We start from the raw sequence: 25,632 nt of genomic DNA, 5'->3' as shown, positions 1-25,632 counted from the left end.
TTCTTCAGGTCTACTTAAACTGGGAAAGCAAAGCCACAGCTGTAACTCAGCCTTATTACAACTCTTATAACTGACAACTGATTAAGACCCCCTGTTTTGTCCAAGAATTACAGTACGAGTGGATATTTTTAAAAATCTCGTATAAATTTTCAGCTCTGATAGTGAATTTCCTGACTTTCTTCCTCAAAGTAAGCAGCGCAGGCTTGATTTACGTACAGTGTGTTAGCATGTGAGGAATCCTCTGACTGCAGATGCGGAGACTGGGCTGTAAGAATTTAACTGCTAGACAGAAAATAAAGGATGGGGGGATGGATTAAAGATTGAGTGGTTATGTTTCTAAGCAGTGTACTCTAGCACAATCCTTTAACTCACATCCCTAGTAAAAGAAAGGGGATAATCCGTATTTTGCTGTCAAAATAATGGAGAGGAAGATAATGTGTAGGGAATGCTTTCCTGTTTTGCAGCTGTCTGAATTGGTATACACTTTTAATTAGGAATAATTTAGATGACTTTTGTCTCCCATAAAGCTATATGGTAACATGTTTTCTTCACGAATGTGCCTGCAACGTGCCTGATGATGCTGGGCCTAGCACGCTGTAGAGCCGCGCCTGGCCTCTGGGGCGAAGGGACGGTGAGCAGCCACCGGGCTTCCTCCTGCCCAGGGCACCCAGGAAGATTTTGGTAGAAATCGGGGAGGCTGGTGACTGCCTGCTCTGCAGGGTAAGGACAGGCAGCAGGGTGGCAGCTAAGGGAGCACGGTGCTGGAGCACAGACGTGCTGGGAGGAAACGTGAGGAAGAAGCAGTCAGGGAGAGCCTGTGTCTGGGTCCTTGCACAGCTTTACCATGACAGAGAAACTTGTCATTTTTATCGAAACAAATTTGGTTTAAAACTGGCAAAAACAAAGCTTAACTAACTTTTCAGAGACTAATGTTTAGGTTTATCGTGGTATATGTATTGTATATTTATTTTTTTTTCCACAGAAACCTGCTAATATTTTAGTTATGGGTGAAGGTCCTGAGCGAGGAAGAGTAAAAATTGGTATGTTTATATCTTTGATAAGTCCCAGTGTAGCATTTAAGTTAGAATGTTCTGGAGGTGCGGTTGTACCCCCTAAAGTAGTTACTGTCATACTAGTATGTGCTGGAGACATTGTCTAAATGCTGTTTTCTGAGTGACTGGCTTCTTCATATTAGATCCCTCCACCAGTTCTGACGATGAAATGCTGTAGCCTCACCAATCAAAAGTGGAAAATGTTATATTTTGTTTAACGGGGTGTTTGTGTGGGGCGGGGGATGTTGATGTGGGGATAAGGATGAGAGCTAGCTAGGGGGAGAGGAGGAGAAAGAAATGGGATTTTAAAATTTCCTCCATTTAGCCCTGTAATGTCATGACATTATTTTGCTGCTACTTCTAAAATCTAAATAGGGAACTATTCACTATGACAAACCTTAAATTTTGTAGCAGTCAAAGGTGGCATTTAGCCTGCAAAATGTTCTTGAAAGGATAGACAGGTCCCTTGTAGAAAAGCACAAGGGATCCTAAAGTCCAGAAAACACAGCAACTCAGATAAAATGTTTAGTGAGAACTACCACTAAATGCTCAGAACGGGCTGTAACAGGGTAGTAATGGCCCTACACTTCCCCCACTGCTGTAATGTTTTCTGGTGGGAGATACTGTTCAGAGTGAGAGAGGATAATTTGTAGAATTTCAAGTGTTTTAAATTAAAGTAAACAAATAACTAAAAATTAACTGTAGCCTAACAGTAATAAGCTATACCAGGCTGTGCATTAGCGTGGCGGTGCTCTGATAGCAGGCTGCTAATGCACAGCCTACTCACATTTGTTACAGTAATGCAGCCCTGTGTGGAAGGCTTTTTTTTTAATGATAGTCCATCTTTTTCACTTCCCTCTGGCTTTCCTTCATGAGATTACTCTTCTGCATTGTTGCTCTGTATTCTTACTGTTTTGTTCATCTGAACTATATCGTTAATCACTAGTATAAAGGCTAGGGGTAGGATTTTTCTTGGAGTGCTCAGTGCCGCTCTAGCGCTTCCCTCCCCTTTTGAGATCCAGGGAATAGACAGGCCAGGCTTGAACACTTCTGCACGCCCTACCCTGAAAGATTTTAATGCCCTTCCAAGGTTTAAGGTCGACAGCAGAGGTTGAGGTCTTCTATGTACACGACAGGGACAGCACGGACTGCAGAAGTGACAACTTCTTCCTATTGCCATATTCTTCATGGAGCAGTTGCTTCCAAAATTGAGAACGTAGGTCATCCTCTGGGCACATGCAGTTTCAACTGTGGTGGTGATGTTTGCTGTACACAACTATTTGCTAGTAATTGCACATAGACCACCCATTTATTTCTTAATGGATAGTTTCGAATTAATTTGGGAATAACTTAGAGCACAACTAAATTTAGTCAGACTGTTAATGGACAGGTGAAGGATTCTGTATCGTACCACCAGTCCTCTGAGCCATCCATTCCCGGGGGGAAGAGGGAGGGGAACCCTGTATTTCTAAGTGTGTTATCAAAATGTAGATTTTTTTTCTTATTTTCTTAAGATATTACCACAGCAGGAAAAGAATGCAGAAGTTATACCCGTACCAAGGGCTTCCACTTTTCCAGTGTAACTAATTTATCTAAAAAATACATAACTGGTATTTAACTTAAAATAATTTTATAAGCTTTTTGTGTCATTTTGAGTCATAAATTCACTTTCTGCAAACAATTTTCCTTATTTTTCATAAGTACTAGTGACTTGATCATATCTTGAGTAATTGATAATGTAGAAAACTGTAAAATGTTTCTATTTTTAAATGCATTAAAACAATCATAAATAGGAGTGCATATGAAAAAAATATTTCATATTGTTTAGTCAAGAGACCCATATTTACACCGCAATTTTCCCTCAAACAATGAGCTATAGCATGTAGTTTCTTTGCCCTCAGAATGGCTACTCATCTCATTTTAGTTTTCCTCAGCACGTGTGTATCCCTGCACCACAGAGTCCCTGTTTCTTGGGATTTGGGGAGTGGTGGGTAGGGAAACTGATCTGGTGGGAGAAGCTGCAAATTTTAGTCTCTGCCCATTTTTTCCTGTATCACTTATATTGCCAGTTTAGAGAGCTTTCTAGGAAGTTGTGTATTAGCAAGTCTAAAAAGCAATTTTTAATGATACGATCGCCCAAACAGAATTTTAAAATCGTAGCCTAAATGGTATCTAGTACTGGTATCTTGGTGCTGGAAGTAACGTCTTGACAGAAAGTGAATAGGGAGGCAGGTGCCGTAGGCTTAGTTGCTTTTTTTGTGAGGGAAATCTTGCTACAGCTAACTTCACGAGGAGGTAGCTTTTGTGGCGTACATGTATGTATTATAAATCATTCTAACCTTTGCAGAACTCACATTTTGTTCACATCTAAAACACTGCTTCTTGAAAGACCATGTGGTAATAATGGAATATTTTACTCGAGAACATCAGGTAAAATGAGTCGGGATTTACCAGTGTCCTGAGAGAAGTGAGTTGATGCGCTTTTTCAGAACAATGGTTAATTCTTCGTTCTAAATGGCTCACGTTAGTAATGATTTATAATGATATACTTTATAGGTGGTGATATCCAGTAACTTCTACAAAAGATTTACAAAAATGAAATCTGCTCACAGAATTCCTATCTGCTGCAGTCTGTGTTTGTGTTTTGTTTAGCACAGTGATGGTAGCAGTAACAAGTGAACTCAATCAGTTCATTTAAAAAGAAATGTGGTAATTTTCCTAAAATTTTAAAACGCCTCTCTTTGAATTTTGCAGCTGATATGGGCTTTGCCCGATTATTTAATTCACCTCTGAAGCCTTTAGCAGACTTGGATCCAGTAGTTGTAACGTTCTGGTATCGAGCTCCAGAGTTGCTTCTTGGAGCAAGGCATTATACCAAAGCTATTGGTAAGTAACACGGAGGATAACCTACTACATTCAAAATGCACCCAAATATCGAAGCATTGTTAAATAGTACAAAGGACAGTAGCTGAGTTAAAGGTACATTACTGATTTTTTGAGGAAACACCTACCTTTGTCAAATTGTTCAGTTTACTGCGATCTCAGGCTAGAATATAGGAATGAAATATTTCTGGTTTTTGGCTCCAAATGCCCTGCAATGCAGTATAATTTGATATGGCTTCCACATCAGATTTTTGTAAATGCTGTTAGAGGTAATACATGATATGGATGCAGCTTCAAACTCTTGGTAAAATCCATATGATGATGCATAGTGCATTAATTTTGTTGCAGATGTTTTTACCTAGTTTCATAAATGCATGAAATAAACTTATGAAAGTACAGAATGGAAACTGTTGGCTGCACTGAAACTAGTCTGTAACAGTGAAGTTTAATGCAGCCTGACGTTTTATTTTATATTCTACACTTTTTGTAAATGCGAAGACAATGCTGAATTTGCTACTGAGAAATTAGAAATTTTAAGGTTGCTATTTGGTGTGTGTTTGCCATCAGTAGAAACAGTCCCAAGATGTAATTTTCCAGTAGTAAGTCCTGCTTCATTCAAGCCTCTGTGTTTTGACCTCTCTGTGTCTTTTTCTAAGCACAAGTGCGAATCAGAGTTTCTTGAGGTAATGAGACATCATCAGCATCATGCACCAGCCTAGGCTGTGGTGCTGCACTGGGCACATCCAGAAAACCTTCATCCTCACAGAAAGCAGACTTTGTGAGGATGGCATTAGTTATGTCAGCTTAGTGCTGCCTACTCCTTACCTCTTAATTCCTACTCACCAGTCCGAATTTTATCAACCTTGGCATGGCGTGGCTGCCTTCCCTTTGCCAGTCTCTGTCCTGGCCAGTTTGGTGGTCAAGCACCTCCGAAGGCAGGAACAGTCCTGTGCTGTAGGTGGAGGACTGGGGAGAGTCCACGAGCAGACTGGAGAGACGTCCACCTTAGTGGATGTGAGAGGCTTCACTATGGGAGTGAGAAACTGTAGGGAAGAGGACTGGGAAGTGTTTCCTCTCTAGAATATTCTTTTTTAAAAGATACATTAAAGCTTGACAAATGTTTCTGGGGAAACAATTTCCCCTGCAGCGCTTTGTTGTTATTTCTGTAACCTGAAGTTCTTTCCTCAGACTTCACCCTTGTTTTCTTAAAATCATATCAGTGTTTTTGTCAGAGATTTTAATCTTTGACTTAAATGTATTTTCAGCAACTCTTCTGTTAATGCTGCGTTTCTTTTATTAAATATGTTTTTATATATTTCTTTAAACTGCTTTTTTGTTGTAATTGCATTTCCTTCTGCTTGCAGCATGTAAAACTGCATGGATGGTCATGGCCTTTAGTACATAATTTCTTTTGGCATTGATAAAAACTGACTGTATGCAAACACTGAGTAATGGGGTTATGCTCTCTGCATCATTTGCTTTTGTCCTTGTTCATGACCTTTTCTTGTTCATTCAAGGTTCAGCGTAGCTTTACTTTATATAAGTTAAAAATTGCATTTGTAAATACTGGAAAAAAATGGGAAAAAATCAGAAAAATTAGGCTTTCTTATTTTACAGATTGGGACACAATGGTTACAACTGAAAGTATTTTAGTTTTTAAAATAATAATGATAAAAAACAAGGGCTAGGGGGAAGGCTATCCACAGAGAAAAAACTATATATATATATATATATTTAAATGAATGTTATTTTTAAAAAAGGGTGGTGGCGGGGAATAGGGTGCTTGGGAATGGAGCAATTTTCTTCCTACTCTTTTTCTGCAAAGTTTTATAGATAGCATTTTGCTTATTGCAATATCACTGCTTTTCAACTTGGACTTTTTAGGGATCTTTTACTATTTATTAAACCCAGGGGCTGATCAGGGAGCAAATTTTTTGGTGGGAGCAGCCTGACCATGAAGGGCAAGGTGTTGGTTAGCTCTTCTTCGTTTGTGTTTTGTGGACAGTTACCCAAATAGTTTACCTAGTTTTCTCCTTTTTTTCTTATTTTTAATCAAATTCACGTTTTACAGCAGTGGTGACTGCACTTAAAAGACAAAAACACAAAAAACATAAACAAGAATAAAACACAAAACCAAGCAGGGGAAAAACAAACAACCCACAAAACCTGTTTGTTTAATATTGTGTTGTTAACCTTGTGTTGTTACTGAGTTAGGGACCTCTTTCTGTAGCTGACAGGGAAAGTCCAAGAAGTGTTGCCACTAGTACAACAGAAACTTGAAATTTGCAATGCAGGGACCTTATCTCTGATAACTTAAGAACTAAATCTTACCTCACCAAGATGGTTTTGGAAAGATTCATTTGATTTTTATTTCTGTTCTCCTTTTCTAAAGATATTTGGGCCATAGGGTGTATATTTGCAGAGCTGCTAACATCAGAGCCAATATTCCATTGTCGACAAGAGGATATCAAAACTAGTAATCCTTATCACCATGACCAGCTGGACAGAATATTCAATGTAATGGGATTTCCTGCAGGTACATATTGTATTTTTTTTATCACTGCTGTTCAAAGAAAGATATCTGTATTGCTTTCTTTGCATATGAAGGTGGCAGCTGACCGAAGCAACAAAGCTGTTCAAACACAATCTTTGTCACAAGTCATCTAGAATCTAATGCTCTTATTAGATTTTTTCCTATTATTAATGATAAGGTTATCTTTGCTTATAAATGTATCAATATTTTATAATTTTTAAAGATCATGTTTAATGGTGGGTGATTAAAAATCATACAGAATATTTCTGCATTTCTTCATTATTGCTTTTTTTTTTTTTACAAATATTTGTAAAGTGACTGATTGTATGAAACCAAGAAAAATGTATACGTTTGGTGAATATTATGCAGAAGTTTAACTCATGCTAAATTAAACATGATATATGAAAGTAGGGGATGGGGTTTTTTATTTTTTGTTTCCTCCTGGTAGAAAGGTTAATATACGGAGAAAAAATCTGTCCTCCAAACCAGAACAAAGAACTGGTCTCATGAACCAAAATAAACTACAATGTGGTTATCTCCTGTGGCATTTTCCCCTCAGTGTTGGTCATATCTTTTTTTCTACAGGCTATCTTGCATCTTTTCATTTAATTATTTGTTTTCCAGTGTTTACATGATTGCGGAAGTCAGAATAACAGAGGGCTTATTTTTCCCTTGTAGTCATCTTTCTCCTCACTGCTTGTGTTCCCTGTTGTCTATTCAGTATTAATAATTTTTTCCTTTACTGTTCTGGTGGACTTTTTCCTTCTCATCACACAAAGTTTGTGGTCTTTATTTCTTTGTGATTCTATAATTTTGTTCTTAAATTTGCTCTTACATTTCCATTTGATTTTCTTTTTCCCTGTTATGGAGTTCATTGCTTCCATACTGCTGTATGAAATTACTAAGTGTTGCATTTGCATATTAAATATTTTTATTTTCATGAAAATCCCCCTTAATCTAGCTTCTTTAAGCAGTACTTTCTTTTTCGACTTTTAGCCTGGGATTTTATCACTTTCTTACGCTTTCCTTTCTTCATTTGGATTTTATATTGTCTTTGTGTAGCTTACGTAAATAGATAATGCTCTCATTGTTTTCTGATAGGTTTAAATACGGCTGTCTTATGGTCTGCACTTGATTTGGAAAGTCTGTTTCTTACCAAGAAATAATAATTTTCAATTAACTTCAGCATTCTTTTGCTCTTTAATTGACACTTGCCATATTTGAAAGTTTCAACTATTTATAAGGAATAGGGAAAGAAATAGAACAACTGGGAAAGAAGTGAACATACATGGATTTATTTATTCGTTTTAATATTTTTGAGCTCCCAGTGTTTCCAATTGTAATATGTCTTAGTAAAGGTTTGTCTTGAATCAAACTACTTGTCCACAGAATCTTGTCCACAGAGTGTAATACATTTGAGGCCAGAATGTGCTGGTAGTGAGTTTCATGTTTTATTTTTAAATACACTACACTTCAGGCTTTGACTACACAGGGAAGTTAGGATGAAATATTCTTTAATTTGAGCGTGCTAATATTACTTTGTCTTAACCGTTTATTGGCAAACAGTATTTCTTTTAGGTTGAGATTGGCACAGATTTATACAGTAACTCTGTGCATTTTCCTGTAAGAAAACACAGTGCTATCAGAAGGAAAAATACCTTAAAATGAGAGTGTTTACTAGAGAGCTCTTTTGTTCCTGAATAAGTTAGGTAACAATTCTGAAGGCTGCAAGCCTACTGGCTGACATATTTTCCTTCTGTGTCATCCTTCGGGTATTTGGGATCTTCACTGTAGTTGGCAGTTGCTTTTTAGAGTTCGTGAGTTAATCACACAACTGGAATCTCTTAGGTGTTGGGAAGACAGATTGTGAAGAGGTGATAAAGTAATATGAGACAAGGAATACAAAGAAATAAGTTGCTGCAAGGTTTGAGAAGATGAATGAAAAAAAATAAGGGTCGTAATGATACTTTCAAAGCCTGTGTTGTACTTTGGAAAAAGAAAAAATATTAATAAATACTGATTTTTGCAGATAAAGATTGGGAAGACATAAAAAAGATGCCCGAACATTCAACTTTAATGAAAGATTTCCGAAGAAACACGTAAGTCTGTGTTGAGATGAGCTTTCTTAAGGAAGTCTATTATACTTCCCTCCTACTCTACATTTATTGTTGCTGAGGTTGTTTTCTGCATGGATACTAGGCAAGTACTATGAAATGTTTAAGACTTTAATTGTGAAGAAAGAGAAAGTAAGTTGCTTTGTAACAGTGAACTTGGACTATTGAGTTGGTGTGAATCATATAAAAGTAGCCAGACACGGACTCCAGAGGGGAGGGTGGCAGGTGTGAAATCAGTGATGCCAATAAGACCCCAGACAGCTCTCAAGATTGCTAAGCACAGTTTTTCACAGCTGTTTCCAAATCTGTGGTACTGGAAATGATTCGTCTTCAAGAGCTACATAAAAGCAATGTAATAACCTTATAGTGCTTCCAACAAACTGACTAAAATTGTGTCTTAGTGTCTAGGGTAGCTTATGAAAGAAAGAATATGGTACAGTTTTGCTGCCACATTGCCAGAGTCTAATACCTGCATTTAAGAGCCTACCACTGTTGTCTTTTTGCTTCCCTGCTGATCAAGCTGAGGGATTTGAGACTTCAGTGTTATGTGTCTTGCATCTGCAATATTTTTGTAAGAAATCATTTAGAAACCTTATTCCTGAGCTTCTACTCAAAAAAAAAAAAGGCAAGCTTATGGATGTTCGTATGACGATTTGTGCTTTGTAGGATAGTGTTAAGATTTATCTCCATGTGTGCTGCCATTAGAAATGCATTGAATGAAACTGTCCAGACTGATACAGTAGTGAAACGGCTAAAAGGCAATTTAAATCCAAATGATAGTTTGCTGTCTGTATGTGGGTTAAAACTATGCTTTCTCGGTGGATTTAATATGTATTATACAACCATGTAAGGGGAAACGGATGCATTTCTATAGTATCTGAATGATTTTTAATCAGTCTTCTGGTCTTGGTAGTTGCATTTTTTCCACTGCTTAGTGGATTAGCAAAGATGACTATCCTGTTCTTATGTTTCATGAGTACAAAGAAAGCTTTGCAGTATCGGTGCTTTGCATATTGGAAATTTCACATTTTTTTTCCTTCTCTAGGTATACCAACTGCAGCCTTATCAAATATATGGAAAAACATAAAGTTAAACCAGATAGTAAGGCGTTCCACTTGGTAAGTTCCTGCATTCATTAAAAAAAAAAGAAAGAAAACATCTAAATCCTCATTCTGAGTCATTCATTGGATTAGTTTCTGTATCACGCATATTAGAAGTTTTCAGTCTTTAAATCATATTAAGTTTGTAGTTATATTTGCAGTATTGCTGCAACTCATAGCTATTTTACTCATTTGCATGCTTTTAATAGCTTGTTTTTGATTTTAGTGTTCTTCAACTCATTAATTTTTACGTATTAATTATTAAGCTTATCTCTTGTGCACTTTTGAAAACATGATAAAATGAACAAAAGCCCACCAGCCAGACAAAAAAGCACCAACAACATTGTTCTTGAGACTTGAACGTTTTGTTTAGAAAATTCCTGTATGTCTTCCTGGTACATTAGTTTTTCTTACAAAAACTTCATAGTATTCTTACAATAGTTATCCCCAAAACATAAAACTTCTTTTTATTAAGACTCTAGTTAAAATCAGCCATGGAAGTGCCTGTGTAATGGTGTTTTAGGAATTACTATATTGGGCCTTTTCTTCTACGTTTTAAAGACATTCAAGTTCTTGAAACAAACTGTATATGTCGAGAAGAAAGAATTTAAATCTATCTAGTTTCTGTGAATGAACATCTTGCCTATCTTGATGTTTCCAACTCAGAATAAATGTTTCAAATATAGAATGGTAAAGTAACTGTACTATTTCTGGACTAAAGTGAGGGAAGAGCGACAGAAGCTTTTTGATCTCAGGGGTGAGACTACTTAGTTTAAAAAGCTCAATTTTTTAAACTAACCTTGAAGTAGTTACACCACTCTCCAGTCTGTGGTGGAGGTTTTACCACCAAGCTCAGGAAAATTCACTGAGTAGTTCAGGTTTTGCTGTAGATCTTGGTAGTCCATAAAAAATACTTTCTCTGAATGAACTAACTTCTCTTAAGAACTGTGAGTACTATGGCCAAATTAACCTGAAATTTCTCTCCCAGTCTTGCTAGTTTAGACGTGACTTTCAATAGAACTACAAAATTGGGCACAAAATAATCATGTGAGAATAGCTTAAAACACTTCTTACAATATTTTCTCTTCTCCCTGCAGTATCACAACAGGATGATAATGGTTTGAATGTTTGAATATATTTTTATTCAGTATGTTTGCGTTTATACCAAGAAGCACTGGTGACAGTAAAATACAAAATCAAGGAATGCTGTTGTTTTCCACAGAGGTATTAGGGTAAAATCCCATGGCAGCCTCCCTCTGCTCTTTTCAGTTTGGAGCAGGAGGCTGGAATGTTCTTAGTGGCAGGCTGGGCTGTGGCCTCCGTACAGCTGGATATTATGGGGTCTTGTAGAATATGCTGAGTTGTAAGGGACTCACAAAGATCATCAAGTCCAACTCCTGGCTCCACATAGGACCACCCCAAAATCAGACCCTATCTGTGAGAGCATTGTCCAAGCACTTCTTGAACTCTGGAAATGTCAGTGCCGTGATCAACCACTGCCCTGGGGAGCCTGTCCCAGTGCCCGACCACCCTCTGGGTGCAGAACCTTTCCCTAACCCCCAGCCTGACCCTCCCCTGTCCCAGCTCCATGCCGTTCCCTCGGGTCCTGTCGCTGTCCCCAGAGAGCAGAGCTCAGCGCCTGCCCCTCCGCTCCCCTCGTGAGGGAGCTGCAGGCCGCCTTGAGGCCTCCCCTCAGCCTGCTCTGCTCTGGGCTGACCAAACCAAGTGACTGCAGTTGCTCCTCGTACGTCTTCCCCTCCAGACCCTTCACAATCTTTGTAGCCCTCCTTTGGGTGCTCTGTAATAATTTTATGTCCTTCTTATATTGTGGCACCCAAAACTGCACACAGTGCTTGAGATGAGGCCACACAGCACAGAGCAGAGTGGGACAGTCCCTTCCCTTGACCAGCTGGCAGTGCTGTGCCTGGTGCACCTCAGGTTGGCCCTTCAGGTTGCCAGGGCACACTGCTGGCTCATATTCAACTTGCCATTGACCAGAACCCTCAGATCCGTTTCTGTAAGGCTGCTCTCCAGCCTCTCATCCCCCCATTCTGTATAAATATCCAGGGTTACCCCTTCCCAGGTGCAGAATCTGGCACTTTTTCTTGTTAAACTTCATACTGTTGGTGATTGTGCAGCTCTTTAATTTGTCAAGATCTCTCTGCAAAGCCTCTCTACCCTCGATGGAGTCAGCTGCTCCTCACAATTCAGTGTCATCCGCAAACTAACTTAGTATACCTTCAAGTCCTGTGTGCTCAAGTCATTTATGAAAACATTGAAGAGAACTGGCCCTAAAATGGAGCCCTTCAGACCCCTCGTGTTTCATGGTGTCTAATACTCTCTGTCAGCTTTGTTACTAAATTGAGCTGTTGATACAGGTTGGATAGCTTTTAGACTGAAACTTACTACTCAGTCTTAAAACACCCACTCATTTTGATTGATGCACTCATCTATGAACAAAAAAACCCCCACACTTTCCTCTCTCTCTCTCCCACCTGCCCCTCAAACGCAGGCACTGGGAACATGGAAGTATAGTGGCTTGTTGCAACACCACCCCTCTATGTTTGGTTGTACCATAGTACTAAATGAGGACCATAAAGTGAGTTTGAGCATGGGACCATGACTGAACATGCTGCTTAACTGTTAGGTCAACCACTCTCCCCTCGGCAAAACTGATGCCGAGAGGTACCTTCATGCAATTTGGATGGTGCCAGTGTCACTCAAACTAAAAAATGGAGTATAATAGCATAGACATCTGCATGTTCTTTTGTACTTCCCGTAGATACGGATTGTAAGCAAAGTACTGTGAAGTTTATAGTTAATTAATAGGATCCTCTAAGTTTTCTGCTATCTGCTGTCTGTTGGAATAATACCCTGGAAATCAGATCCCGTTAAAAAAGCCTGGTCTTTCTGAGGTAACATCTCACAGCTGTTCAGTGGCTGTCAAAACTGGAAGGTATCTTAGGTTTACGCTCTCATCGAGGCTAAGCTGAACTGCAGGCGAATGAATTACATCCCTCCATCAGAGCCTGAAGTAACTCAGTGAATTTCTTGGCACTGGTTCCTGTAGACATACTCTAAGGTCTTACTGTTTCACAAGCTGTCTTGCAACCATGTTTCTCTCTGGATCAGGACAGATAAAATCGTATTTTTCTTGCATCCACATACAATTGTAAAATACTCCAGACTGATAATTCCAGGACTGGTAAACGCATGGATTGTTGTGGTTACCAAGAATTGAGTGTTTTTATTTCCTAACAAAAACTAGAGTTTTTCTTTCTTCACTGACTTAAATGCACATGATCCCTCATCACATGCAGAAGTGGTGTTACATGAGACAACTTTGTCTCCTTCCTGCTTTCAGCTTTTTTCCACTCTTTATCTTTTCCTAGTTTATTTTTTCCTACTTAAATGTTTGTGCCCTAGAAAACAGGCACCCAGCTGTTGTTCCTGGTTAATTTTGTGATACTTTGTCATAGATTTGATTACAGTGGTCCATATAAACTGCAGTGATTGTCCTATTGCTCATAGTATGTCATCACACAATTGTGTAAAGCATACCTCGTTTTTATTATGTTGTTCAGTCAGGTGGTCTTTTAGTTGACCAGTTCTTATTATAAAATATTTGTAACACTGAGTGAAAGATTCACTTCTTTGCTGGCACCTGAACAAGGGGACAAAATAGTTTCGATCTCTCCCATGTGATAACAACGGTTGCACAATCTTTAGCCTTTCTTTGTGGTTTCTGCTTTCTGTTGCTGATTATGACCAAGTTTGTTCACGTCTTGTCAGTATGTGATGAAGGGCTTCATAACCCAATTGCTAGATACAGTGCCAGAATTTTGCAATGTTTTTTATGCTTGTGATGTTTTTTCAGCGTGTTGGCAATTCTTTTTTTTTTTCTTTTCTTTCCCTTTTCTCTGGCTCATGGGATTGCTTTTGAGCTGTTTGAGAGAACAATTCTGGTTCCCTCAAACTGACATTCTGCAAAGACTGCATGCACACTCAGAGTTGAAAATACCTATTGTGACTCCCTGTCAATTATGTGAAAAACAAAGCTGGATTGACGGTACTCATATGTATTTATTATATTCTTAACCATATCATTACAACTGAAGGCTGACGAGAGGAAGTGTAGTTTCTAACTCTAGCTGTCTGTATCGTGGTTTTGTATGCTCACTTAAAGCTAGTGAGAGGAAATGACCAGCACTGACATACATTGTGACACCAGATCTTTACAAAAATGTGATTTTTTTCCCATGAAATTATGAAGAGCAAATGTGAAATAAATTGTTTGCATATGTAATTTCTGTACATCTGGTTAGATCTGTGCAACAAAATGTTGTAGGTTTAAAGTGTAGCATTTCTTTTAAAGATCATTGTTTTTGACAATACATCATGCTGTAGTTTTGCCTTGGATGCTGCGTTTCATGGTAAAACAAAGAATTTGTATTTTTATTTTCCAGTTATTATCTGAAGATCAGCTCATTGTGCCCATATACCCTTCATGTCCAGCACAACTGTATTCCACAAAATGACTGGGCGGAGGGGGAGAAATATATGCATGTATACCATCCTTTTGAGTAATAGACAATTTTAGAATGTATTACTGCTATTTCAGTACTGGAGTTAAAAATCTCTCTGGTGTGCAATTCCTAAACCAGAGAAAAACCTTAACACACACACAGAGCATGACTTTTCTAATATGTTTTTTATTTAAATTATTGAGAACCACTGTTGCAGTGTCACAGTGACAGAAGTGTTAAGTCCAGTCAGCTTCTGAAAATGTTCATGTAGTTGCAAAATGAGAGTAAATCAGCAAACCAGTACAATGGTTGTTCTTAAAGCTATCTTTCAGTCTCTAATGTTGTGCTGAATTTAGACTTCATGTCTGTTGCTGGTATTTTAAGTTAGTGAATGAGTTTCTGGCTATGTATCCTAAGCATTTCTAAAAGGCTGTGTATCTGAGTAGCTGTTTGTAACTCTTTCCATGTAAATTTTTCAGTCTGCTTTGGTTAGGTCAGATTTTTTACTAACTTTTCATTCATGCATATTACCTCAGGATTTTTGTGCTGCTCTCTGTCACTGAAACGTACATCATTTAAAAAAGTTAGGCTTAAGGCAAATACCATATGTGCTTCTTAGCCCTCTATTACCACTTCCCAATGAGAGTGAGAAGTGCTAACTCAAAGGGTAAGGTTTTGCTGGATTTTTAGTTTAACTCAGTTCAACTGTTTTCTATAATATTATACCTTGCTTTGTCTTCTGCATATTCATAGTTTGTGATTGTCTTCATTGTCTTAAACCAACATTTTGAAAATATTTTTTCACGTAGTTGATAAAAACTGATTCATCAGTTTTTACAAAGATAAAGGCTAAGTTTCACCCTCTTAAACTGATAGTGAAACTGTACCAGAGCTTAGGCCTGATGTGCTCGTGGAGGAGGCAGCTTATTAAACTTCTCTAGAGTTTGTTTTGCATCATGTCATAGAGAAAAAATCAACTAAAATCGAAGATTTTGCATGACTGTTCTTTAGAGTAGAATGTAGCAAACCGATGTGTCTGCGAGCCAATGTTTGTCAGAATAGATAAATACATGCAGGAGTGGGTGATAAGCTATCTGGCCAAGTAGGTTTTTTGAATGTGCTGATTGCCACTTTCTTTTACAGCATAGAGATTTCTGAAGAGTGACTTTATATGGCATTTTAAAAATACTATGGATGACAATGGAGATGTCCTAATATGGCAATACTAAGTAATGAGCAATATTCAGTATGGCATGACTTTTGTTTTTCAGTTGCTAAGTAGTATTTTAATTTAAATGGTTATATGATGTAGCTTCCCGTTAAGTGTGGTGTAGTTGAAGAAACCAGGTAGAGTATGTGCGAAGTGAACAGACCTTTAAAACTGATGGTATGTCATGGATATTTGAATGATTTAGAACATTTGTGATTGGAACTAACCAAGCACATTAGGCTTTAAAAGTAAAAATAGGTTGTTCTTCAGTGGGAAATGGAGTTATTATTTTAACAAGAGAGAAGAATGTGGTTACTGCCGTTAATAGTTAGGATTTTGACTTCAGACACATCTGTGTCAGTTTGTCTTTCACGAATAATGCCATGAAGATTCTGTAAACAGTTTTGATGATGCAGAGCTTTTCATCTTTAATTTTGTTTAGCTTCAGAAATTGCTTACTATGGATCCAATAAAGAGAATTACCTCAGAACAGGCTATGCAGGATCCCTATTTCTTAGAAGATCCGCTTCCCACATCCGAGTAAGTGGTCAGTTTATTAACCTATCAGTACATCCAGAGATGCTTTAGAAATGCATGCTTTCTGTCTGCTCTCTGCTATGAATGTTTGTGAATATTGAGCTGAATACTTACTGTCTAACAACCAAAGAGAGCTATAACCACTAGAACGTTGTTTAAGGTTTTTAAAATTAAGTAGAATTCTTATTAGTCTCTTGCTTTATAGAACTTTGATCCTATTAGTCACAGCACTAATCTTGTTATTCACTGACAGGTTGATTAGGCATGCTACAGATCTTTGTAGACAACTGCTAAGTGCCCTCAGGTCCACTTCTCTGCTCCAGAATGCCAAATGACACTCTCTAATTAGTTTACATTTTTCTGTCTTAGCCTTTGTTGTAAATTCAGCAGTGGTGGGAAGTCAGCTCTGTGTCTCATTGCTGTCATCCTTAACAACTTAAACACATTTCCTCTAGACGCTCTTTTTTTGTTTAATCAGGGAGATTACAAAAGGAAGAAAATTTAGGGACAATGAATGACTTCATTTTTAATGAACAACACACACACCCCCAAGGCTAACCAGGGAGCATTATAGTGCTCCTTTTTAGCAAAGCGATACTGTGTATCATTCTCTACCATTATTTAGGGAAGAATTTACAAAACATGGTATGTATATTTATAAGCAGTTAATTAAAAATGACATTATTCCACTAAAATCTACTGAATTATTTATAACAGCTCCTGACCTGTCTCCGTAGTTTAGTGTTGTAATGCGAATGATCTGCTTTTGCAGAAACTGGTTTTAGGTCAGTGTTTGACTTTTTTCCTCATATTTAGGTTGCCATTTAATGTGGATGCACAATGAATAATGCTAACAGGTGTACAGAGACTTTATCATAAGTATATTTCACAGATTAAAGGCAGAGAAATTTTAGCTTGCTCTAGCAGTAGCAAATTCACGTTCTGTTAGATATGAATTGACAGATGAAATTTCTAGATATTTTTAAGCATTGTTACAGGTGATTTTGTTAATAGTCAGTGGAGTTCACAGGACTATTTTTAGTTAGTTCTGAGGCAGTGCATTACGCTATAGCTCAAGACAGCACTTTGTGCCCTTGCAGATACCTCATGCTACCTCTGTGGTGTGCTTTTCCAGTCACCAGTTACCAGAAACAGTGAAAACTCTTCAGAATTTAGATGAGTTTATCAAAGGTGATGTAAAATTTTAAATGTACTTGAGCAGGTTTACTAAGTTTAGTATTACGATGGGAGTAAGACAGGGAAAACTTTTCCGTTAGTTACAGATATTAGTCTCTGACTCAGGCAACTTGAAACTAGCATGGGTGGAGTATGAATCTTAATAGGTCTAACCTCTCTGTTCTAATACAGTGATAAATAGACTTTTTTGGGGGGCAGTGTTTTTGCAGGTTGTCAAATCCCTTACCCAAAACGAGAATTTTTAACAGAAGAAGAACCAGATGATAAAGGAGATAAAGTAAGTACTGGAAGAACGGTATCATCGTGCTTCACTGGCTTTCACACTATTTCCTGTTTTCATGTCTTTTCATGTACTGCTTTTGAGTTGAAATTTTTCTTTGTGTTTAAACAATTGAGAAGAACCAGCAGCAGCAGCAGGGCAATAACCATACTAATGGAACTGGTCATCCAGGAAACCAAGACAACAGTCACACACAGGGACCCCCACTGAAAAAAGTGAGAGTTGTTCCTCCTACCACTACCTCAGGTGGACTTATTATGACCTCAGACTATCAGGTATTTGTTCTTTTTTCTTATATCCTGTGCTTGATTCTCATGTTTGCAACAGAATTCTTTAAGCTAAAAAAATAATCCTGTAAATGATATTTTTTGCAACCTCCAGATTACTACAACTGCATTTAGTTGGTGGCTTGCCTGTCAATTGATACGTCATTGCTTTTTAAGTTAGCAGTCAGTTTAAAGGAAATTAGGATCAGAGATTATTACAGCTACTGAGAATTGCCTTCATATTAGACAGTGCTGATTATGGTCCAGGAACCTGTTGTGCTGCTTTCTTTGACCTAAAAATACCGTTTCTGATTTGAACAGCCCGGCAGTGGTAGGCAGCAAAGGATATTACAATAAACAAGCTGTGAAGCAAGAGTCTGAACAAGAGTCTTAGGTGGGCAAATGGATGGGAAAAGAGAGTTTTGGATGACAGAGCTGATGTAACTGAAGACCAAGCAAGGTTCCAGGTTGAGTAAGCCAAGTGTTACAAATTTGAGGAGATGGGGAGGTGGTGGTAATCAGTGAGTGAAGAAGAGGAGGAGTATACAGGAAAAAAAGGAAAGGAAAAGGAAAAGGAAAAGGAAAAGGAAAGGAAAGGAAAGGAAAGGAAAGGAAAGGAAAGGAAAGGAAAAGGAAAGGAAAGGAAAGGAAAGGAAAGGAAAGGAAAAAAGGAAAGGAAAGGAAAGGAAAGGAAAGGAAGTGAAAGGAGAGGAAAGGAGCGGAAAGGGAAGGAAAGGAAAGGAAAGGAAAGGAAAGGAAAGGAAAGGAAGGAAAGGAAAGGAAAGGAAAGGAAAAGGAAAGAGAAAAAGGAAAAGAAAGAAAAAGAAAGAAAAAGAAAAGAAAAGAAAAGAAAAGAAAAGAAAAGAAAAGAAAAGAAAAGAAAAGAAAAGAAAAGAAAAGAAAAGAAAAGAAAAGAAAAAAGAAAAGAAAAGAGAAGAGAAGAAAAGAGAAGAAAAGAAAACTTTGTCATAGCCTTCCTGCATTTGAGCTTGTGGTCAAACATTAGCAAATCAGAAGAGTCCAGAGTAGAATAATATCTGAGTCATCCCAGGGAATGATACCTGAATTTATGGGGTTGGATGCGATTGTTCTTGGAGACTAAAAAAAGGGAAAAAAGAGAGAAAGACAGAGCCTTTAGTTAATGCAGTCTGGGGGGGAATTACAAAAGAGGAGCGAGGAAGACGTTTTTGAATAATGTACACAGGAGCAGTCAGAGAGATGGCAGATCTTGGAAGCCTGGGGAATAAAAGACTTCAAGAGGAGGCATATTTGTGGAAGTGTTAGCAGGCAGGGAGTATTCAGTACTGATTCACGTAGCATGCATGGTGTAGAAGGCCAACTGAAAGAGAGTCTTGGATGGAATTGAAAGATGGGAAAGTAGAAAATTACTGGCAGTGTTTTCGATTAAAGATTAAAAAAGCTGGTTAATTTTTTTTTTAGGAGAGGAAGAATAACAGTTTGGAACCCACTTAGCTGTGCTTACACACCACAGCAAAACTTAGGGAGAGTTAAAGAACACTTAATAAAATTGTTGTAGTCAACTCTCTTTTCACAGTTTGATAGGCTGTTCTCCGTAAATACCAATGGGTATTGGAATCTCATAGTTCAGACTTTGTTCTTGAGAGAGTACCAGATACTCTCAAAGGCTGCCTGGGGCCATTACCCTAGCTTAAAGAAATGTATCTACTTCCAGCATTGTGCAAAACTTACAAGTACCTAGAAATGCGAAATAGGGTCATTCTCAGGAGCTTTATTGTGAGACCCTTTGTATAGTCCCTTCGTGTCTTCCTTTGCACATTTTACCCCGAGACACCAATAGCTTATCAGTTTTCAAGTTCTCCTTGAATGATGTAGATGTTGAGAACTGTTTGAAACTGGGATCAGCCTGTTGTGCAGCGGTGTTGGGTGCTTCTAAATGTAAACATAGAATGTCTTTTAGTTGGATTTACGCGTCACAGAACACTCCCTTACAGGAGATTCATCTTTCAATTCGTCAAGCTGCAAAGTCCATCACTGGTCTGTCTGTCTCTGCTACTTCTCAGCACTTATTTTTAAGTCAGCATATGCAGCAGTAACCCTCTTAATCTTCCTGTCTTGTTGAGTCAAGTGTCTGGGGAGTTTGATGCAGAGGTTGCATGCATTGTGTCAGGGAGCCCCATTTTCTTGCCCTATTTACACATTCTTCACCTCATTTGGCTGCTGTAGCTTGGCAGTTTGAACAAACTTAGGCTTCCACTTTTGTGAGCAAGAGCTGAGGTTTGCTGGTTGAGAAGTCAGAAGACTTGAATTGCCTTGGCAGGAATTAAGGTTGTTTTGTTTTGAGTTCATGCTCATCCAAACTTCTGTAGTCTCTGATAGCCAACCCAGATGGGGTCAGCCATCGAACAAACATAATTTCAGAATACTTTTGCCTTGAGGTAGTGATAACTGCTATTTCTTATCTCAGGAACTCTTACTAGTAACTTGACTGCTTCTGACTAATTGTTTTTCCTGTTTCTTTAGGAGGTAGAAATAGCATTTATCTGTTTATAGCATGGCTGTTTAAAAAATAAATAAACAAATCTGTGTTCCTCCTCCTCCCACCCCTCCTTTTGCATGAAGGAAATCTTACATGAGGGAAATGGGTGGGTTTTGCTTTGATCAAGGCATCTGAAAAATACAGCAAGCAAACTGAACTCGCTGTCATTGGAACAAAAGCAGTTAAAAGCTGCCTATTGGTGGTTTCAGGTCTCCCTGAAAAAAATCCTCAAATTTTCTGCTTCTGATCCTGCAATTTGAGGAGACAGCAAACAAACATTACAATACAGCCCTCTGTTTTAATCAAACACCTGTTCCTTTGTTCTTCATTTAATTTGCTCAAATTCCCCATGCTTGTGAAGAAGGATTGCCATCTCCTGGGCAAGACACACTAAGACAGTTTCTCCATCCACTCGGAAGTCCCCTGCAGGGCAAATTGACCTTGTACTTTCTTCTGCTATACATAAAAATAGTAGGCATATAGCAGACAGGCTTCATTGCCTTCTCCTTTAACTTCGCAACGTGTCACTTCTAAGGCTGATGTGACTAAATGAACTGGAGCAATCCTCTACTCTGAGGTTTTGCTCGTGATAGCCCTCTGGCCACTGAATGGTATATAAAGAGTAGTGGATATTCATGTCTCGTCTTAAACAAAAGCCATTTGTTGCACTAAGTTTCACGAAAGTATGTGACTTCTTTAATTAGTCCCCATCTTATAAAATCTGTTGTAGAGTAGAGATGCAGAAATTGTTTACACCTCACACGAATGATCAGTTTTTAAGTGGTTATAGTTGTGATATTTCCAATTTCCTATGTACCAGAGTCACACTTGAGCAAAAAGACAATTGAGGAGTGACAGTCCATCTTGAAAGAACGAAGGCAGATGTCACAGAAGTTTAGTCACTGTGTTAATGGTGAAGCACAGCAGTGCTGATTTGTTCCTGCTGGCAATAAGTGCTGGTCTAGCCATTTCTTCCTCTACACTCTGCACCCCGAGAGAATTAGCTCAGTCCTGTGAGCATATGTTCTCAAGTAGAGTTTGGCTTTTGATTTTAGCTTCTGTTCTAAATGCTGAATGGCAGGAAAAAAATAAACAACAACAACAGCAAAACAAAAACAAAGAGCTGTTATTTTATGTTACAGCTTATGAAATTGTTAAAGTTATTTTAATATTTTACTTTTTCAGAACATTGTTCAACCTTAGTTTAGTATAGACATGTCTTGGTAGCTATACTCTAGTCCTGGAATATTCACTGTGGAGACGTTTCCAAGTCAGAGCTGCTTTTGCTAACAATCCTCATTCATCTTGTGATATCAAGACTTCAGAAGTTGCACAGCAGTTTCAAAAAGCTGCAGTTTTTGTGTGTGTAAACATTAATATTAATGTGAAACAGCACAGTAATTGAATGAAGTTGCGTAATATGTTAAATGAGACTAAGTGATCATATGCTGGCACTGAAAATCCCACATGCAGTCCTTTTCCTTTATATTTCATGTGTAAATAACTAACTTCTAGGTTAAAATTGAATTAGTTGCTGGCTTGCTTAGAGCTTCTTGCAATGACGAATGCCCCACTTGATAAATATTCATAGAAATACTGGTTGAAAGGGGCCTTTGGAGACCATCTAGTCCAATCCCTGACTTGAAGCAGAACTGTTGATAATGCTAAATCAGGTCAGCCATGGCTTTATTTGAGTGTTGAAAACTTCCACAGACACAGGCTATGCAGCCTGTCTGGACAAGGTTGTGTAGTACTGTCCTGGCCTCCTAGTGAATTTTTTTTCCCCAGTGTCCAACCTGAAGCTCCCAAGCCCCAATCTCTGGCCGTTTTCCTGTGAAATACCTTGTTCCCCTGAGAAGAGGTTGGCTGTCATCTTTAATTCTCCTTCAAGTAGTTGTAAGGCTGCTAGATAGCACCTCAGCCTAAACAATTACAGCTTTCTCAGCCTTTAATCTCACGTCAGACAAAAGGGGTGGTAAGCATATCCTTTGTATCCAAAAATCTGAATAATGCTGAGTGGCTCATCAGTAATAAGATCTATGGGTCTGAGCTTCAGCCCCAAAATATCTTCTTGGCTGGGGAAGGGAGCAAGTGGAGAAGACCACTGACATGACAGGCAGTAGGTTTTTGTATCGTGCAGGTGTACCGTAGCTATCTGGAGGGTTGAGTGGAGGTTTGAACTATGATGGTTTTAGATTCCCAGGAGGTAATTAAGGGTGGATTACTAAATGGTGGTGACTGTTACTTCCTAATCTGGTGTTTCTGATGCCCACGTCTGCCCATGCTGTAATCAGGGTAAGTGAAAAGACTCCTGGGATTCTAGGTGCTTCGAGGCTGTGTGTATTTAGTACCTCTTGAAGAAATAAGCCCGTAGGCCAAGCTGCCCTGCAGCATACCTGTTACGAAGGATTACCTTTCCTCTGCTTTTACCCCTTTGCAGCGTTCCAACCCCCATGCTGCCTACCCCAACCCCGGACCAAGCACATCACAGCCACAGAGCAGCATGGGATACTCAACTACCTCCCAGCAGCCTCCACAGTACTCGCACCAGACACATCGGTACTGAGCTGCGTCCGAACAATGTCAATGCACTGCTGCTAACGCTGCAGGACTGGCTGCGCGGCTGCCTGCCTGGAACCTGGCTGGGGCCACCAGAATGTACTGTACAACCACACCTTCAACGTGTCTGATCGCCACGTTCCCCCACCTTTCGCAGAGCGGAGTAGTGGCTCCCAAATTGTACCTGTTTTGGGGTTAGACTTGAAAAGAAAGTGCTAGCACAGTTTGTGTTGTGGATATGCTACTTCCATAGTTTACTTGACATGGTTCAGACTGACCGATGCATTTTTTTTCAGTGACAGTCTGTAGCAGTTGAAACTGTGAAATGTGCTAGGGGCAAGCATTTTTGTTGTCGTATGTGGTGAATTCTCTTGATGTAACAACTTTCTCTGACCAATAGTACACAACATCTTCGGACTGGTACTTGAAGCATACAGTATGTGTTAACATGGCAAAAAAAAGCAAAATATCCGTGACTCCAACTGAGACGATTTTGATATACATTTATTTTTAGTGACTTTTGTGGGTTGGTTCATTTTCACATAGATCAATGTTTTACGACCAACACAATTGCTACAATGAGATTTTTTTAAGAACATGAAAACGTTTGCATTTTTTCCAGAGATTTCAAATGTCCCAAAGATTAATTTCCAACATAAGTTTTTGCTTTTGTTTTTAAATCTATGACTTGACTGGTATTAAAGCTGCTATTTGATAGTGAAATAAGTATGTTGTCATTGATATAAACATGTTTGGTTCAGCAAACAAGCAAAAATGATTGTCATAGACAGTGTTTTATTTTTTTCCTGTCGGTGTTAATGATTTGTGAGCATGCTTTGGGATTAAAAAAGCATGAGTGATATTTCCTAAAAAGGTGCGGCATCCATTCAGATATTTCGTCATGATTTTTTGAGAACCAGCTTGGTGTAGTGAATTTTAACTTTCATTCAGTTAATTTTTTTTTTTTAAACGTTCGCACGTTGTTTAGGGGTGCCATTCTTACAGCAGAGGATCAAGGTGTTAGGAGAGCCTTAGAATTTATGAGGAAAAACTTACATACAATGTACTGTATCAAACTATTTTACATGAATGACGCAAGTATTCTGAATAAAAAAAAAAAATCAAACATTGTTAAAATAAGGTGTTATGTAATAAATTTATTTTTCATAAATCTGCATATGAGCTTTGCCTGTATTCCTTTTTATCGACAGTGCCTCGCTCCCCGTCATACATATATATTGGGTTGCGTTTTGAGAAACAATATTTAACAAGAATTTTTATTGCAAGTGGGCAGACTTCCATTAACTCTACTAAGAAGCATTTTTTTAAATAGAAAAAAAATATGCTATTGTAAAACATCATTATGTTATGTTGTGTACATCTAGTTGATCAGATGGAAATACACTGGGCATGGGTTTATTGCTAGGTACGTTTTATAGATGAGCTCATTTTCATCTACAAAATCTAAAGACTTTAAAATCTGGAGACTTTCTTGCTTAAGTGTTTTTTCTAAGGTTTCTGTAACTCATTCTTATCTTGGTGTCTAACACCACGCTGTGATTTTATTACATCAATATCTTCTGCAATATATGCAGGATTTTGTTCTGCAAGTGTTTCATGTGAGGTGAATATAAAGTAGTAAGATCCATTAAAACGCACCGAGGTGCTGGTGAGGTGGGGGCAAAAGAACAAACAAATGCAAACCAAGGATACGTTTCAAGTGAAGAGGTGTAGATGAAATTAACTGAAGGCCAAGAGGTTTCAATAGTCAGGAGACTCGAAACTAAAGAAAAATAGAGTGCAAAGTAGGCTGCTTAAAAAGGGGGAATATACCTTTAGTGATGGTGTGGTATTCTGTTCATAATGGCCTTAGGATAGTCAAATCTGACTTTCCCAAGCTGCAGAAATAAATACAGAGGTGGGGAGTGCCTTACGCTTCTTTTTGGGTTTTGTTCCCCACTTACTGCCCCCAAATGAAAGCCTTTTTTACTCCTTCCCAGAATTTTCATGTAGACTTTGAACTTGCATGTTTGGTCTCTGGACTGTTACCAGATACTGAAGTGGTAACAAGAGTAACTTTTGTACAATTTTTGCTTTTATTAAAGTCCTGTTGGCCTATTTTTTTTTGCTTTCTTATTTCTGCATATTCATATTAATGCATGAGAGTTAATATTATTCATATTCATGCAAATCTTACTTGATACCAGTATATTGTGATACCTCATGCTTTGTTTAAAAATAGCAGGTGAACTTTAATTTCATTTTTCTGAAGGGAAATGCTGCCAACTGACATAAAGAACCCTTGGCATTTGTTTGCACTTGAATTTAATTTTCCTATTAAAAAGGTATTTGAGATGAAGATGCAGCGTATCAACTGATCCTAGTAAAACCAGATTATTCCGTGCATTTAGTTCTAAATAGCCTGCTACTCCATTTGCAGTTGCTTCATTCATTTTACTCCATTTTAGTGGACATTGTAGATTGCTTCATCAAGCTGCAGCCCTGCAGGGAAATCAGATCTTTATATTTGACCTGTTCTCGTGCCTGAGCCAGCTGGTCATTCTGCAGGATGGATGTGATGTTTCTCTAGAGTTGTGTAAAGAAAAGGTTTTCAATACTTGGTGCAACCTCTGATACCTTGAAGACAGGGTGTATTTCTACTGCTGCTAAGACTAATCTTGTCGTGGTCATGATGATTGTATTTGATCATTTGCATCAGATACGTTTCTTATCACCGTCTTTAGGAATACTGAAGGCAAGGCTCTACATTATTTTACTGAGCTATTTAAAAACCAAACAAAACCCAAATCCTCCTGTCCCTTTTTTGCTTTGCTTTTTGTATGAGGGCTATGGGAAG

General features: G+C 38.3%; 1 protein-coding gene across 5 annotated transcripts in view; it reads left to right on the top strand.

The window, feature by feature from the left end:
- The window catches only part of CDK8 (cyclin dependent kinase 8), an 80,945-nt gene extending 56,991 nt beyond the window's left edge, over positions 1-23,954 (top strand). For 2 of the 5 annotated variants that reach the window (XM_040543937.1, XM_040543939.1), the window contains 9 exons: positions 983-1,040; positions 3,807-3,938; positions 6,328-6,471; positions 8,498-8,567; positions 9,628-9,700; positions 15,861-15,958; positions 17,351-17,429; positions 17,549-17,707; positions 22,657-23,954. In XM_040543937.1, the coding sequence (XP_040399871.1) occupies positions 983-1,040; positions 3,807-3,938; positions 6,328-6,471; positions 8,498-8,567; positions 9,628-9,700; positions 15,861-15,958; positions 17,351-17,429; positions 17,549-17,707; positions 22,657-22,782 (939 nt within the window). In that variant the 3' untranslated portion in view covers positions 22,783-23,954. Of the gene's footprint in view, positions 1-701; positions 721-982; positions 1,041-3,806; positions 3,939-6,327; positions 6,472-8,497; positions 8,568-9,627; positions 9,701-15,860; positions 15,959-17,350; positions 17,430-17,548; positions 17,708-22,656 lie in introns of those variants that run through there. The other 3 variants (XM_040543940.1, XM_040543938.1, XM_040543941.1) reach the window with 3 other exon arrangements.
- Positions 23,955-25,632: the final 1,678 nt, after the last annotated feature.

The sequence above is a fragment of the Cygnus olor genome, chromosome 1 (genome assembly GCF_009769625.2).
Source record: "Cygnus olor isolate bCygOlo1 chromosome 1, bCygOlo1.pri.v2, whole genome shotgun sequence".
In the NCBI taxonomy this organism is placed as follows: domain Eukaryota; kingdom Metazoa; phylum Chordata; class Aves; order Anseriformes; family Anatidae; genus Cygnus; species Cygnus olor.
Note: the sequence above shows the minus strand (reverse complement) of the source record. Positions and strands in the feature narration are given on the sequence as shown.